The sequence below is a fragment of the Vespa mandarinia genome, chromosome 6 (assembly GCF_050613455.1).
Source record: "Vespa mandarinia isolate Hongniang chromosome 6, ASM5061345v1, whole genome shotgun sequence".
NCBI lineage: Eukaryota > Metazoa > Arthropoda > Insecta > Hymenoptera > Vespidae > Vespa > Vespa mandarinia.
This window is the reverse complement of record NC_140815.1, coordinates 3,587,946-3,604,991: the sequence shown is the minus strand read 5'-3', so window position 1 is coordinate 3,604,991 and position 17,046 is coordinate 3,587,946. Positions and strand designations below refer to the sequence as shown.

The following is a 17,046-nucleotide window of genomic DNA, read 5'->3' as shown; positions in this document are numbered from 1 at the left end:
TTATATGAAAACAATTTGTTCGCACTGAAGTATGATAGTTTTTGAATTTTTATCAATACTAATAGGAAAAAGATAATAAACAGCGACATTTTACTTCGTTGGCGAACAGAAATCTGAAGAAAAATTCGATAATAAGTGACGACTTTTTTAAGTTAGTGTATAGAGCGACATCATTAAAAATTTCCTCGTTGTTGCTTCAGTGGTGATAAGGGTTAAGGTTAACAGATTTCAATGAAAGCTACGACGTACGGACTTATCAACTCTTACCTCGTAACCGCAAGATTCGTTTTCTTAAATGTGATTACCTAGTCAAAGAGAATTCTAATCTATTTTCGAAATCATTTCAATTTGATCTCTAACGGATATATATATATATATATATATATATATATATATTCATATTATATACAAATTTCTTGGTAAATCATTGAAGAATCTTCTTGGACTTGTAAAAAGATTCAAGTTCAAATTAATTTTCGATTTTATTTTTCTTTTCACTCTCTTCACTTTTTCTCCCCATTTGGAAAGTATACTTTTTATTCTATTTACTTATTTATTTATTTTTTTTTTTTCACAACGACGCTGATAAGAAAAAAAAAGATGACAGTTATATGACGTATAAAAAGGCTACTTTTCGATTTCACTTGCATTTTTATTTTCTTCTCTTTTCAAATGTATAATTATTTTTATTAACTTCTCTTTACAATGTTTTACATGTTACAGCGCGATCGCAGTGATAATTGTTGGAAAAATGTTTTATTAATTAAAATTTATTATCAAAGAGGTAATAATTTATATTTAAAATTAGTTAAGAAGTTTTGATCGATTTAAAAAGATTTGGGGGATTTTGTGGTTTAGAATGACGTGTATTTTGAAACCTCAAATTTTCCTATAGTAAATAGTAAGACAAGTAGGCAGGATGATGGTAATCGGAATAGATAGTTGGAATAGTTGTCGCGTATGAGGAGGAGAAGCAATGAACGTCGATCGAAAGGAAACCATCGAGAATTGGGATAGGTTGACTCTTGTCATAGTATAGTATAGTAATAGTATGGCGTTGAAGTGAACGCGGCAAACGGTGAATGTATGAAATTCGAGAGCAAACTACCGGGTCACGGTACTCTTGGTCCACCGCGAAGAAACGCGATTAGAGAGGTCGAGCATAATGACAAGGAGACGAGATCAAGAAGAGGAAATCTGACCGAAATGCGAAACGCATTTCGCGGCTAATGTCCCGTACTCCGTTGGTAATAATACACTGTAGATACTTTTTTGGTTTATTACTTTGTGCATTCGTTCGTTTTAGATGAGCCTTTTTTTTTTTTTTTACTTTCGAAGTTATAGTAAAGTATATTAAAAAACAGAAAAGTGAAATTAATGAAATATTTTGGGTTGGCCAATATATAGAATACTTCGTTGTTTACTATTATGAAATATATATATTAAATTGTTCGTAATAATTAATTTCAGTATTTTCAATGCTAAAACATTTCAATTAACACAATATTGTTATATTGTTTATTTATATATAAAATAACACAAATTTCAATAATATTAATAACCATTTTGGCCTAATACATCGATTTTAATATTTTTCTTAATTTTCTTTTCAATCCTTCAACATATCTCCGTTCTAAAAATAAATCATGAAACATGATTTTTATTAAAAAAAAAAAAAAAAAAAAAAAAAAAAAAAAAAAAAAAAAAAAAAAAGAAAAACTGTCCCGATGGTAACATAATATTAAATATTCTTTTTTTTTTACAAGACAAGTTAATGTTAAAAATAGATGTAAACGCATTGCGTTTATTAACGAGCAATAATTCACAATGGCGATGAAAGAGTCCTTGGCTTAAAAACCATTCGTGAGAAATGCGTATCTACATGCATACATTGGCGTTTCGATCGATAATACGAAGGAAATCTAATCACCGGTCACGAGGATCATGACAGTCATGTTGGAAAGGTGCCGAAGAAATGAGAATTTGCTTTTCTTTTATTGTGGTCACGTGATCGTTTCAGTATCACTTTTCCCGATCTTTCATTGAATCTCGAATCTTTTTCCTGAATTCTTTTTCTTTTTATTTTGATTGAATGAAAGTCCTTTCTTTCGTTCTTTATGAACTCTGAGTGAAAGCTTAAAATGTTTAATTTTTCTTTCTCTCGTTTATTTTATTTTATTTTATTTTATTTTATTTTATTTTATTTTATTTTATTTAATTTAATTTTATTTTATTTTATTTTATTTTGTCTTTCTTTTTCTCCTCCCTTTTTTTTTTTCAAATTCCAACAAGGGAACGATAAGATTTTTCACACGCGCGTTGAACTAGCGTTTAAATACTTATATGAGTAATGTTTGATTGAAGTAACATTTTTTTAAAAAAACAATCTATCTTTCTTTTTCTCCTTCTTTCTTAAAGACGAAAGGAAACCAGGTGCAATTACCTTTTGTATTATTACATTGTAATTGAAAGTATCGATATATAGGAAATTATACTATTCAGAAATCTTCTATTGAAAGTTCAGAAATAATCTTTAATGAAAGTTCATAAAAGTGATGTAAATTAAACGTAGACATGAATACATTCCGTATAGTTTTATTCTATTATTATTTAATGCACATAGCGATATATTGTCGAAAAAGCATCACCGATCAATTCGATCAATGATAAAATCCAAATTGATTAAAATCAAAAGTTACACATTGACACATATATAAACATAACGATATTATACGTATGCATTTAGTTTGAACAAATTTTGTTAAGAGTGCTTACAGTTTGGCAATTTTCAGACATGATTTCTGTTACTTATTATAAATTGCATCATTGTGATTGGGACTTATATACGCCCCCGCTATGGAGAACCTATAACGTAACCGACATTTGTGTGTATGTGTATATATATATATATATATATATGCATATATACACATGTATGTACATATGTATGTATATATATATATGCAAATATGCATGCATATGTGTATGTATATATGTATACATGCATGCAGATATATATATATATGGATGTATCGTGAATATTACATGTTTATGAGATCATGTGGTATCTATATATTGTAACGTTCATTTACACAAAGAAGAAAAGAATGAAGAAGAAAGAGATAGATAGATAGATAGATAGATGAATAGATAGAGAGTGAATCAGAGAGAGAGAGAGAGAGAGAGAGAGAGAGAGAGAGAGGGAGAGAGAGTGATATGAAGAAAAGAGAGAGGGAAACACAAGAACGTTGCTGGTTCCTTCACTCTTGTAGGGACCGCCCGCCATTGCCGTTCTCGTGGGAAAGGTAATCGGTCTGAAAGAAAGAAAAGTGAGTTGCGGGTGCTTGCTTTACTTTGCTTTGCTTTGCTTTGCTTGCTTGCGCGCGCGCCGACACGGACGCGTGCCCATGCCAAGTCTCCTTCCGATCTACGTTGATCCACAATGTTGATCTCACAGTCAAGATCCGGATTACTTCTCGTTCGCATTTATCGATAATACCTTCTCTTTCGTCTCCCTTGCGTTCCTTTCGCAAGATTCTTTTTGATTCGTCGAAGATCAATCATCGATTATTGAAATTGTTTGATTATTTTATTATTCTTTTCAATCTGGTTTTTTTCTTTTGTTTCTTTATTTTTTCTTTTAATAGTAATAAAGGTCGATGATCTTTTTTTATTTTTTTATTCTTATTTTATCCTTCGATAATTAAATTTTAATGAAAAGCTTCGCGCGATATATTCGCGTCTTTTCCTTCTTTTTTTTTTTTTTTCTTTTTTCCGTTCTTTTCGAAACTTAGAAAAGTTTTAATGGCAGACTTGCTTCGAACATTTTAATTTTTGATTATGTCAATGAAATCGTTTTCTTTGAGAATCCTTTTGTTTATCTTTTCATAGAAAAAATTTGTTCAATCTTTTGATGTTCTCTTTTTTTTTTTATTTGTGAGTTAAAAATCTGTCGACAGTCAAAAATTTGGAAAAATCGACATTTGCGAGAACTTTTGAAAGGCGGGTGGGGCATCTTTAGCTTTAATAGGCATCTTGCTCGGAACACTTTCATTTTCATTCGATGTAGGAAAAAAAAAATTCACCACTTCTTTCTCGCTACGTACACGTATAAACGCTTAGAAAGTAAATCCAAGCCGATGTGCTTCCTGCATTTTGTGAAATTAATCATTCAGTGGGATTAATATCGACGTTACTCTTAGACGCCATTAAAATTTCAAGTGTGGTACCTTTAATTTTATTTTTCTCTCTCTCTCTCTTTTCTTTCTTTCTCTCTCTCTCTCTCTCTCTCTCTCTCTCTCTCTCTTTTCTTTCTTTCTCTCTCTCTCTCTCTTTCCTTTTTTTCTTTTTTCACGTTATTGTTATTAATCATTCGAAAAGATAGTGCATTTCATAGTCAGTCGTGATTATATTATCTAGTTAATTTCTTAATTAGTCCAGTTAGAATGTATTATATTACCTTAGAGATTATATTCGATTTAATTCAAAGATCCTTACTAAATAATACATATTCGATGGATTTTACTACTTTCTTGGAATTTCTCGAGATATCGAATATTGATTTACATGATATGTTTTTCCTGTCTATTTATAAAGCGTATTACGGATAACTACTTGACGATTTTCGAATTTGTATATACCTATACTTATATATATATATATATATATATATATATATACATATACATAAATACATATATAAGTATAAGTTTGCGAGCTAATTAAGGAACGAAGTAACTAGCTCGGCAACTCCTTTCTAAAGATCGTTTTAATATAAATATAAAAAAATAAATGTAGTTTCACGGGTTGAATCTTTTTAACATATTGATATTTAATCTTGATTTTGATTATTAGAGGGAATTCTTGGTAATTTTACAAAGAAAAGGAAGATAATCTTGGAGATATTAACTAAGAGGTATCTGCTTCCTTCCCATAATATATATATGTATATATATATATATATATATATATATATATATATATATATACATATATACGTATATCTGCATAAAACGGTTGTTGGACTTCTCCCTTCGAGATTTCTCTTTTCTTTCTCTTTTGTTTCTTTTCTTTTTTTTTTTTTTAGACATAAGTTATTATTTTAGAATTATTTTATTATATACAGCGAAAGGTATATCTTTTTTTTCAAACAAATTAACAGAACTTTTATATATATATATATACTTTACTTTTTATCTATATGAGAAAGATAAAAAAAAAAAAATTCGTAGACATTTCGATACTTGAAACGTTGAAAGACTTTTCCCACGGAAGAAGACAGAGAAAGATAAATATTCTTACTATCTATAACTTATGGCACCTCATTCCTTCACGTTTACATTTCGCCAGGATATTTATCTTTCCCTTTTTGTCTTTCTCTTTTTCTTTGTGATCTATATATCTATGCCTATTCTTAAACTATGCACGACCATGAGATTAGGTGCAATGATATTAGCAACGAGGCGCCACACATCGTAAGCTATACTTATATCTCGAGTAAGGCTGACTTCATAAAAAAAGAAAAATGAGAAAAAAAGTAGACAAGGAAAGAGAAAGAAATATCAATGTAGAAAATCTGCAATGTTTTGTAAGTTATATGATTTAAGTTGCATTCGTATAAATATTTATTTATCATACATTTATTTTAACTTGATATATAATATTTATAGTTTTTCTTTTGTTTTATATAGCAAATTATATAAATCAAATATTTTGAAATTGTAATATAGTAAATATTCTATCTATTATATAAAATAGTATTTTATATTATATAAAATAGTAAATTATTTTTATAATAATAATATAAAACTAAAAATATTATTAATATCTATGTAATATATAATACATGTATATATATATATATATATATATATATATATATATATATATTATATTTTACATTTAACATAAATAGTTTTAGTTTTGTTGTTAATATAGCAAAAACTATATTCCTTCTTTTTTAAATTAATTTTTTATTTTTGTTTTTGTTTTATAATACATATGTATTATAGAGTTTCACGAAAGTTATTACTTATTTTGAAAAATAATGGGAATGAAGAAAAACAGGTTTTTATGAGATGAAGAATCTATTTATTTCAAAACAAGTGTCGTAAAATTTAATGATATCTAACATATGTATCTGTTTTCACATGATGACCATCATATTTCATGTCTACAGGTATCAAAAGCAATAAATTCTTTTCGATATATTAGATCTCCCATAAGTCGATAATAGCAAATCTAGTTCAAATGTTTTTCGTATTAATACGATTCTTTTAATAAATTTTTTTCTTTAAACGTCCATTTCTATTTAGCTGTCATCATGCACAGATTCGATTCATTGAAATTTCTTTAATTATTTATCAATAGCCTTGTCTCTTTCGGACTTTTTTTTTCTTTTTTTCTAATGAAATTTCCCTTAAAAATGTTCTCAAATTTTCTCGCATTTCGTATCTTTTATCTTGCACGTTATTACAAAAATTCGTTCATCCAAGTTTAGCAAAAAGCAAAATTCGATGTCACTGATATAGATAATGATTTTTGAAACATCCTGTATTTGAAACTTGATATATTCACGTTATTGGAAAGCAATCCTCATTACGTTTGATTAAGACAAAAATATGAAAAATCATGAAAAAGGAGAGATAAATCGTTTCTTATTGGCATATTTAACCATTAGATTGGATCGTTTCCATTAATTCGCATAATTCATAGTTACAACGTTCCGACTTGCCCGTATTTCGTATCTATCGTAGAATAGATAAAAATATGTAGTAGGAAACGTTTGCGTTGCGGCTAGCCAGGAAAGTGTTTGCTCCATGCAGTTTGACCTATCTGTCGTCATTTCGCTTCACCGCGATTTCAACGTCCTAGAGAAAGGGCACTTCTTATCCAGCTTCGAAAAGACTTTGGGAACTTATATTTATGTACATTAGCATAATTTAGTATGCATACATGTATCATAAACAACACATTGTAGATCTTACGATAATCTGATATTGAACGCCAAGAGAATGTCCTTTGAATTGATTTTCTTTTGATGGAGAAGTTTTTTCTTTTAATTTTCTTTTTTTTTTTTTTATATATATATATATATATATATATATATATATATATATATATATATTTAACTTGTTCTTTTTAACACTGTTAATTTTCGTCTGATCTAGATTATTATTGATCTAGCACCTTAAGAATCTATTATTCATTTTTTATAATATTTATATTACATGCATTTCATTTGAATGTAAAACATTTGATTTAGTTATTTATACTTCGTTAAATTTTATTTCATTTTATTGGCACAAAATTCATCGTCAATTCGTATCTGAAGTTTTACGCATATTTTGTTTTTTATATGACAAATTGTTTTCTTAGAATAATATCATTATTGTATTAATTAAATGTTATATTATAAATTTTACATTATATAATCTCTTTATTGTATAATGTGAAATTTTAATATTATTTATTTGTATATATTTAGAATAATATAATGTTATACTAGTGTTAGTTATATTATTATTTTTATATAGAGTATATAATATTTTTTATAGAGACGATAAAAAATTGAATTATACATCGAATATTAGAAAATTTTTGGGATAAAATAAATAAATTAGAAAATATTCTTACGAATGTTTCTTCTGATTTTTAAGTATTAACTCCTTTAAATATATTCGAGAATTGATACGAGATTTGCATCGACTTATAAAAAAAAAAGAAAAAAGAAAAGAAAAAAAAAGAAGAAAAGTAACAGAAAAAGAAATCGAAAAAATATTTAGAAGTCGTTTAGATATGTCTACGTTTTATCGGAACTTTTTTTTTTTTTAAAAGAGCGAAGAGAAACTAAGAATTGATATATACTCAAGCAAAAATCAAGTTTGATTTGATGATCCACTTTGGTAGTTATCATTTAAATTTTTTCGTTTTTTATCATTAAATCTTCTCATTTATTATTAAATTTTATCATTAAATCTTTTTTCGTTCGTTCCTTCCTTTTTTACGTTTTATTTTTGGAAATACTTTACTGCAATATTTTTATATCGTCTTCTCTTTCGAATTTCTATCGTGCTTTTCTTTTTCACTATCCTACTTATTAGTTTCTGGTTTATCTTCCGCCCTTTTTCTCTTTTCAATGATCGGAGAAAAAATGAGATAGAGAGAGAAAGAGAAAAGGAGAGAGAAAGAGAGAAAGAGAGAGAGAGAAAGAGAGAAAGAGAGAAAAATGATACTTCTTCAGCGAGAATCGAGTTAGAATCATTTCAATTTTCACTTTACCGTCTCTCTCTCTCTCTCTCTCTCTCTCTCTCTCTCTCTCTCTCTCTCTCATACACACTCTCTTTATTTTTCTTTATCTCTCTTTCTCTCTTTCTCTCAGTTTACATCTCCTGCTATCGTCTTAGCCTTTCCTTTCCTTTCGACGCAAGAGCTTTCTGACTTTCACGTCCTTCGAGAAAAATTACCCTCACATTGTTGCCCTGAGTCACGAACGAACGAATGCTGATTCACAGCTCGTACCGTGTGAAATTTGACGAGAAACGTTTAAAGATAACGGATCTGTAACGAGATTTTTTTTTTATTTTCATTTGGTACGTCTATCAGAGATAACGAAAAATCTCTCATGTTCGGGATACATTAATTGTATTTCTTAATTGTTATACATATTTTTTCTTTCTTTCTTTCTTTCATTCTTTCTTTTTTCGTTTTTCTTTTCCATCGAATATTATTGTATAGTTTTTAATAATTCTATCGAATATGTATTTTTCTTTCTGCTGAGGATATTTTCAATTTGATTTTATTTTGTAACTATACCGATTATTATAGATCTCATATTCGATATCGTTTTACACTCAACTTAATGTCATTTACTCCCTATTGTATATATGATATATATATATATATATATGTGTGTGTGTGTGTGTGTGTGTGTGTGCATGCGTGTACGTGTGTATATGTGTACATAGATATACCTAATTCATAAACAATGAAAAGATATCATTTTATTAACAAGCATACCTTCTAATTGAGAGAAACTTGCAAATTTATGGAATTCAATATTCGAATTTTTTTGAGTACATAAAAACTTTCAATTTTTTGCGATGGCCAATGTGTTAAATGATAAAGAAATTTTTCAAAATACGATAATGAAAAGAGACAGAAATAAATTTGTGAATAATACCTGATCTTTTACATTATCGGTTCTACTTCATTGTTTACAATTTTATTCTTTACTTTCATTTTCTTTAAACGCGTGCTTTTTCGATGAATTTTGAAGCAAGAATAAAATTATATAAAACGTATAGAATATAAAGTAAAACTCGATGGTACTTCGATCGTTATCTAATCGTTAATTCTGCGGAGATTATGCGATTGATCGAAATCTTTCTTTAAGATACAATTTATGTGTTTTACCTTGTAAAAATGCATAAAATATTGATAGTTTATTTTATTATTAAATATAAATTCCCAATATTTTGATAAAAGTATCTATACATTAAATATTTAATATATGAATATTTTTATGTACGTATAAAAATATATGTTTAGAATTTTTATCAAAATTTTTTCCACAACTAATTTCGCAATATAATTTTGAAATGATTATTTGTCAGATATATCAATAATTTTATAATAAATTTTTAATATCATGATCTCCGCAGTATTATAAATAAATTTGATAAAATTTTCATTGATTAAAATTAAAAACTAAAGCACTACGATGCGATTTAATCTCTGTCTGATAGCATCTTTTTCTTCTTTCGATACATAAGGATTCGTCAATGGATCTGAATTTAATCTGAAATAAAAGAAAAAAACAGAATAATGTTTATTATATACGTCATATTAAAAATTATACAATAAGAAGAAAATAATGTTTATATTATGCTATAACGTGATAAATACGTAATCATAAGAAAGATAAAAAAATGATTGAATTGAAAGAAAAAAGGAGAGAAAATAAAATAAATAGAAAGTCAACGTAACTCGATTATCGTTTCGATGTCTTGTAAATTTACAATACTCGTTTCTTTCTCTCAATGACTTAATTAATTAATTACCTGTAATATTGTGGCGCTAAAGCACAATTCACGTTGTACCACCAATCACAAGCAAAGTCTTGCTGATTAAAAAGTGTCCCATTAGTGCAAAGAAACGAGGCACCTTGCTGACCTTCTCTGCCATCGTGACATATGTGATACGCCTGAAAAATAAAGAAATTGAAATGTCGAATAATGATAGGATAAGTATTGTTTATAAGTACGTAATTTAAGAAAAAAAAAAAAAAAGAAATTTTTTTTTATTAACAATTATTATAAATAATATAACTAATATATTAAGGTATATTTAATTATAACTATTAAGTTATAATTAAGATTAAAAGTGCATAATTAAAAAAAAATTGTATTATTTACAATAAGAGTAATTAGAGGAAGATTGTACTTATGATTAGAAGTGTATAATTGAACAAATTTTTCAATTACGATTATTTTTCAATAATGATTAGAATAATTAGAAAAAAAAAAATAAAGTTTATTTCGTACGAGTAGGAAGCTCAAAATGGAAATGAAAAATTTTTAAGTAAAATGAAATAAAATAAGATAAAATAAAATAAAATAAAATTTAATTAAAAGATTTTATATATGTTTGTGTGTGTATGTGTGTGTATGTATGTATGTATGTATGTATGTGTATAAAATCTTTTAGAAAATTCATTTAGAAAAATGAGAATATATATAATTGTCTTTTTTAACAATAGAAAGAAAAGCGTATAAAAATGGTGACATACGTAATATTATTTCAAAGAATCTTAGTGAGGAGTCTTGAGAAAAGTAAACGAGGAGAGAAAACTAGTGACATTCTTCGCGAAGAAAGTTTGCGACGTCGCGGAAAGTAAAATCGCGATGCATGACCGTAAAATACATACATGCATTTCAACGTACATTTGAATCATGTTAGAGTTATAACATAGTGTTTTATAAAAATTTATCGTAAAATAAAAGAGAGAGAGAGAGAGAGAGAGAGAGAGAGAGAGAGAGAGAGAGAGAGAGAGAGAGAGAGATCAATTCGAACTATTACTTATATATCAATGGATTATTTATGTCATTTTTGAAATTTTATTAAGCCTTGGCGAAATATGTTTGAATATTAAAAATGAATTTTTTCGTTAATGATTGAGACAATTAAAAATGAAGCAATAAATGAATAAAAAAAAAAAAAAAAAAAAAAAAAAAATTACGAAGGAACAAATAATTTTACACGAGGAAAAGAAAAAAGATAGGAAAAAAATTTGTCACTTTTTGATCGATATCTTCATTTTTTTTTTGAAATCCTCTTGCCTGACATTTAGTTGAGCGTTAACATTTCAATTGAAATAATTACAAAAAAAATCAAAGAGGAGAAGTTTTTGAGAAAAGAAAAAAAGAAAGAAATAGAAGAGAAGTTTTCTTTAAATAAGAATAAGTGAAGAAATGTTATTTTTTAAATGAAAACAAAAAAAAAATGAAAAAAAAAAGGAAAAGGAAATTGGATACATTCTCAAAGGTATTACGTATAAAAATGATTTCTCAAGTAACATATATAATCGTTAAAAGTATAACGTCCGTGTCATGTTGTAAGTCGTAAGTCACATCGAAGAGAATTTCCTGGGTCCTTCATTAACTGAATTAACATCGAGGATTGTTATCCCACTATAAGAAATAAGCTACACCCTAAAATACTGTTGCCTCATAATTACACGCTCTGTTTATTCGATTATTCTCTGAGTTCACGATGCAATAACAACGAGAAGGGATAAGAATTTCGGTGCAAGCCATGAATTGGAAAGTAATTTTGAGAGGTCTCTAACGTTGTCGATAAATATCGCGAAAGTTATTTACCCTTTGGGCAAATATTTTTTTTTCTCCTTTTTTTATTTTTCTTTTTTTTTTTATTTTTTTACTTTCTTTTCGATCGATACCAATGTGAGATAACGTTCTTCATCTTTCTTTCTTCTCTTTTCTTTTTTCTTCTTCTTTTAAGTTTATTATTAAAGACTAGCTGTCGAAAGTTCTTCGATCGGCGGACAATAAAAGAGAGATATACTTTCCCTGAAAGAGAATTGCATAACAAAACTCGACGCAATATTGTGGATTCGTATCAGCGTCGAATGTAGAAATTACATTTTTTTTTCAAGAGGTTCCATCTAATATTTTTTATTTTCTCATTGTTGCTGAAGGAATAACAGAAAGAAATACAAAAATATCTATCGCATTAATGTCCAATGATATCAATGAAAATCGTTCATTTTTTGATAAATTGAAAAAAAGAAAAGAAAAGATAAGAAAAGAAAAGAAAAAAAGAAAAAGGAAAATAATTGTAAGTAATAATTTGTCAGTAATTTTCTTAAAACGCCGTGAATAGCAAACATAGAGAGATAAAAAAAATCGTTCACGTACGATCGTAATAAATAATTTATCACAGCACTGTGTGTGTGTGTGTTTCCGCCGGAAGTTTCTGATGTTGCCTTGAAGCTTGTATAATTCTTCTTAGCCGTTCTCTCTCGCAAAATAAAACGTTTTGTCCTTTTTTTTTTTTTTTTTTTCGCACGATCCTTTCTCACATTCGAGACCTTTCATGTAACAATTATTCGAAACTTTTTTTTTCCTTTCAATTTAAATGAACAATTAAATAAACATTAATTTTTTGAATATGAAATATGAATTAATATTATGACAGAAAAAAAAATGGGAGTGAATTTACGAGAAATATACGAAATAAAGTGAAAAGAAATCTTTTAGAAAAATTACGTGTCTTCGAAATTGTATGACTTCACGTACAAGAATTGAAATATCTTGTTTATTTTTTTTTTTGTAACGAAATGAAATGAAAAATATTATTGATTATGGATATCAAATGTGCTTCAATAAAAAAACAAAAAGAAAATAAATAAATAAATAAGTAAAAATATTTTTAAACGAGCAAAGAATTATACGAGTTATCTATTGAATAGAACATTATAATCAAGTAATTCGAACGCAATTAAAGATTTCTTAATTAACATTCTCCCGTTTTTCGACCTATTGCGATATCTCAGTAATTTTCTTCGTTAAATTACCAAGGTAATTACCAATTCTTAACTTCTCGAAGTTCCTGCTTCACATATAGAAATAGATGAAAATTTGTCAATTAAATATAATAATATAAGATATATAATCGTATACGCGATCTTATATTTGCCAGATCAATCTTAGATCAATGTTAGAGTACGTAGAGATCTCGAAGATAATACGCGTTAAAAAGTAATAGTGTATAGTTTAAGATATTCGCATGGTATGGACTTTCATTGACGAAGTCCTTGATGCAGGACGTCCTTTCCAGTTTATTAATGTTGGAAAATTCAATCTCTAAGCTCGCGGAAGGATTGCAACATGGTTGAAATATTTCAAACGTTCAGGCGAACGCTCTCTTTTTACATTCTTATAACGAAATTAGTGATTGTATTTTTGAATCTATAGAAAAAAATATTTTTATACAAATTACTTTGAATAGTTATAACTTTAAAAATTTTTATGATTACGATTTTCGTTGTTTCCTAATGTTTTTTTTTCTCTCTTCATTCGTTTCATGCTTTTTAATTTACAATTGACAGTAGTAATTAAAAATTTTGTTTAGTGACAAAATCACGTTTAAAATTTGTGCGAACACAGTTGTTCGATTATTTCTTATATTTTTTATTATTATCATCTTTTCATATATTTTGTTTTTTCTTTTTTTTTTTTTTCTTTTATTCTTCTTATATTTTAAAACAAAGAAAAAACAAAAATCGTTGGACAGACTAAAAGTTGCTATGCGGAATAAGTATAGTTTTTATTGGTAAAAAAAAAGATAATTCGTAAAGTCATATAATGGTTGATTTACCTGACAACCAGTCTCTACATTCGCGTACATTCCTGGTACATGGGGTACATAAGCACAAGAAAAACTGGTCTTTGGAACGCTGTGATAAATCGGATAGTCCACTCCAGGAATACCGGGTATTTTACTGAGATCTTGTTGATCCTTCTTCGGGAATTCTGGAACTACGATTGGCCTTTGGAACTTCACCACAGGCTGGAAATTCTGATAGCCATCATCGTAATAGTCGAAATTCGCTGCACGTTTCTATGAAAAAAATATCTTCATCATCATCATCATCATCATCATCATCATCATCATCGATAACAGTAACCCACATAAATCGTTCAATGTAAGATTTAATTATTTTCTTTACTCGTTCTAAAGAATCTCCATTAACAAAAAAAAAAAAAAAAAAAAAGAAAAAAAGAAAAAAGAAAAAAGAAAAAAGAAAAAAAAATAATAATAATAAAAATAAAGAAAAGAATTAGTGTCTTGTCAAGAAATGCGACAGAGATAGATAATTCTTAGCTCTCATTAAGCCCAAGGTAAGGTCGTTTTTCGTTATAATTGTCATCGATATTTTATCTTGTCGATTCGAACGATTAAGTTTGATCTGGGTATACTATAATATCTGTGAAATTATAAGACGATGATAAATGACCTGCAAGTACTATGCTTTCACAATTATCATCATCATTATCATCATCATCATTATTATTATTATTACTTTTTTTCTTCTTTCACATTCAAAGAAGGAGATAGAAAAAAAGAAGGAAAAGAAAGAAAATTCATAGAAGAACGTCGACGTAAAAAAGATGTCCTGCAAAAGGACCAATTATAGTTGTTCGTGAAATACGAATTTCATGCGAATTATACTCATTAGCCTCTCACCGGATGGTTTCTTCGCGATCATAAATATATTTTCATGGAATGCAACAGCGGTTTTTACGTTCACTGTGACTGTGCAATTTTACTTGTTGAACTGTGTGATGGGACAACAACAACAAGGATGGTTAGATGAATTAGGCCTTTTTCTTTCTTTCTTTCTCTTTTTTTCCTTCTATTTCTTCTTTCTTGTCTTACTATTATCTTTTTTTTGTTTTTTTTTTAGTTTTTTGTATTATTTACCTGCTGAACGATGCCGCTAGTAACGATGACTACCGCGAGGGTGGCGAAAAGAAGAGTAGCAAGGACACCGTGACTACTTGGCATGTCCGCACCGGGTTTGATGATAAACGAAACTAGTCCAGCTTCCGTTGAACCGCGAGAGAGAACAGTTTGCCAGGTGTGTAAGAAATTATGTCACAGTTTGAGGGAGAGAAAGTCTGTCTGTTCTGTAACACGAGTTCAGAAACGTACTCCTTCCCTTCTATATCCATTTTATCCCCTTCTCCCTATACTTCTTTATATACCTGTGTATGTAGGTATATGTATATAAACGTATGTATGTAGTAGAAACCAACGTAAAATAATTCAAACAGGGCCGCAACTAATACTTCGTTCTTCTTACTTTATTTTATTTCGTATTATTTATTTGTAACTATTTAATCGTTGTGTTAAATTATCGATCGAATTATTGAAATTAGGTCAGATTTTTTTGATTTACAAAAAAGAAAAAAGAAATTATTTCGAAATTTGATTACTCGTTTTGTATTCTTTTTTTCTTTTTTCCTTTTTAGAGATTAGAATTTCGTTATTCTATTTTCTTTTTTCCTTTAGAAATAGGATCGTGCCTGAAGTTCTCCTGCCAACGCTGTTAAATATTATAATGCAATTCTAACGTAATAGTTTGAGCGAAAAAGATATAATTTCATAGCATTCTCTACCAATGTAATGCGGATATTTAGAGAGCTTAGGACCTGTTATTCCGACACTCGCCGCTACATAATCAAAATGGTGTAGTTGGGAGAAATATTACAGTATAGTAAGTTAATTCGCGAGGTTAATCATCTAGTTTTTTTTCATACATTTTTTTTTGTTTGATTTACAATAATAATAAAGAGAATGTTTAAATTTTACTTTTTGACTAAGGTAAATAAAAAAGAACGTTAGTTTTATATTACTATACATTTTGTAGAATAAATTATTTTATTCGAAAAAATTGAACATTACTATATTTGATAATAAACAGGCATATTTGATTTTTTTTTTATTTAGTATCGTAATATATATATATGCTTGGAATTTTAAATACACCTTAAATTGATCCAATATTATGCAAGACTGTATTTCGTAAAATCATTCTACAGGATCGCTAAATGGATAATAGAGAAATCTGTTATACCGATTTTAGATAATTAATTATTTTTTTAAATGAAATATTTTAAGAAATTTTTTAAAGAAATTATATTGATCAGTGTGCTAATGTTTCTTAGAATTTATATATGATAGTAATATTCTAAACTATACACTAGTCTTCTTATTTCGGATGCTGATGAATCTATCCCTCGATGACCTATACTGAAAACTATAAAAGAAAAAGATAAAGAGGAAATAAAAGAACAAAAAAAAATTTTAAACAAAATAATATATATATATATTATTTATATATATACATATATAAAATACAAATAGAAAATAAATATAATAGAAAATAAATAAAATGGAAAATAACTATATATAAATAGATAAGAGACCTAGAGAAAGAAACGAAAAGAGAAGCAGCATGCACCATCTCATGGGTCCTATCTAAAGCTTATAAATCATAATTAATAAAAATATATTAAAAACATAATTAAACACATAATTAAACATATAATTAAACACATAATTAAAAAAAAACATTATAAATAAATATTAAGGAAACATAATTGAAAAAGAAAAATATGAGATAGAAAAGTGAGCCGGAGAAAGAAAAGAGAGCCCCAGAAAGAAAAGAAAATGGAAGCACTTCTACACGATGCTGATACAGCTGCCCGTACAAAGGCCCATACCCATGGGTCCCTCCCATGGATCCCACCCGAAATACACAAAGGATATTGGAAAGGATACAAAAGGATATTGGGAAAGTAATACAATATGCAGCCATTCGCTCGATAATACTTGGATTTAAAAATTTACAATTAATCTTTCCAAGTATTATCGACCCAGGTCTCACTACGTGGAAGTTGCTGCATGTGGAGACCCACGAGCTAACGGTGACTCTACTTTACTCTAAAATCCGCGTTC

General features: G+C 27.8%; 1 protein-coding gene across 1 annotated transcript; it reads right to left on the bottom strand.

The window, feature by feature from the left end:
- Nucleotides 1-7,587: 7,587 nt before the first annotated feature.
- LOC118440869 (uncharacterized) lies at nt 7,588-15,221 on the bottom strand. The gene is made up of 4 exons (XM_035864546.2): nt 15,007-15,221; nt 13,900-14,142; nt 10,062-10,204; nt 7,588-9,799 (listed from the first exon to the last, which is right to left on the bottom strand). The coding sequence occupies exons 1-4, from the start codon at nt 15,088-15,090 to the stop codon at nt 9,709-9,711; spliced, it is 561 nt and encodes a 186-aa protein (XP_035720439.1). The 5' UTR covers nt 15,091-15,221; the 3' UTR covers nt 7,588-9,708.
- Nucleotides 15,222-17,046: the final 1,825 nt, after the last annotated feature.

What these genes read in the sequence shown, in the direction of transcription:
- LOC118440869 (XM_035864546.2), bottom strand. Translation starts at nt 15,090, where the DNA reads ATGCCAAGTAGTCACGGTGTCCTTGCTACTCTTCTTTTCGCCACCCTC. An exon ending in CTAGCGGCATCGTTCAGCAG is followed by an intron (nt 14,143 to 15,006) that starts GTAAATAATACA and finishes TTTTTTTCATAG; the next exon opens with AAACGTGCAGCGAATTTCGA. An exon ending in ATGTAGAGACTGGTTGTCAG is followed by an intron (nt 10,205 to 13,899) that starts GTAAATCAACCA and finishes TTTATTTTTCAG; the next exon opens with GCGTATCACATATGTCACGA.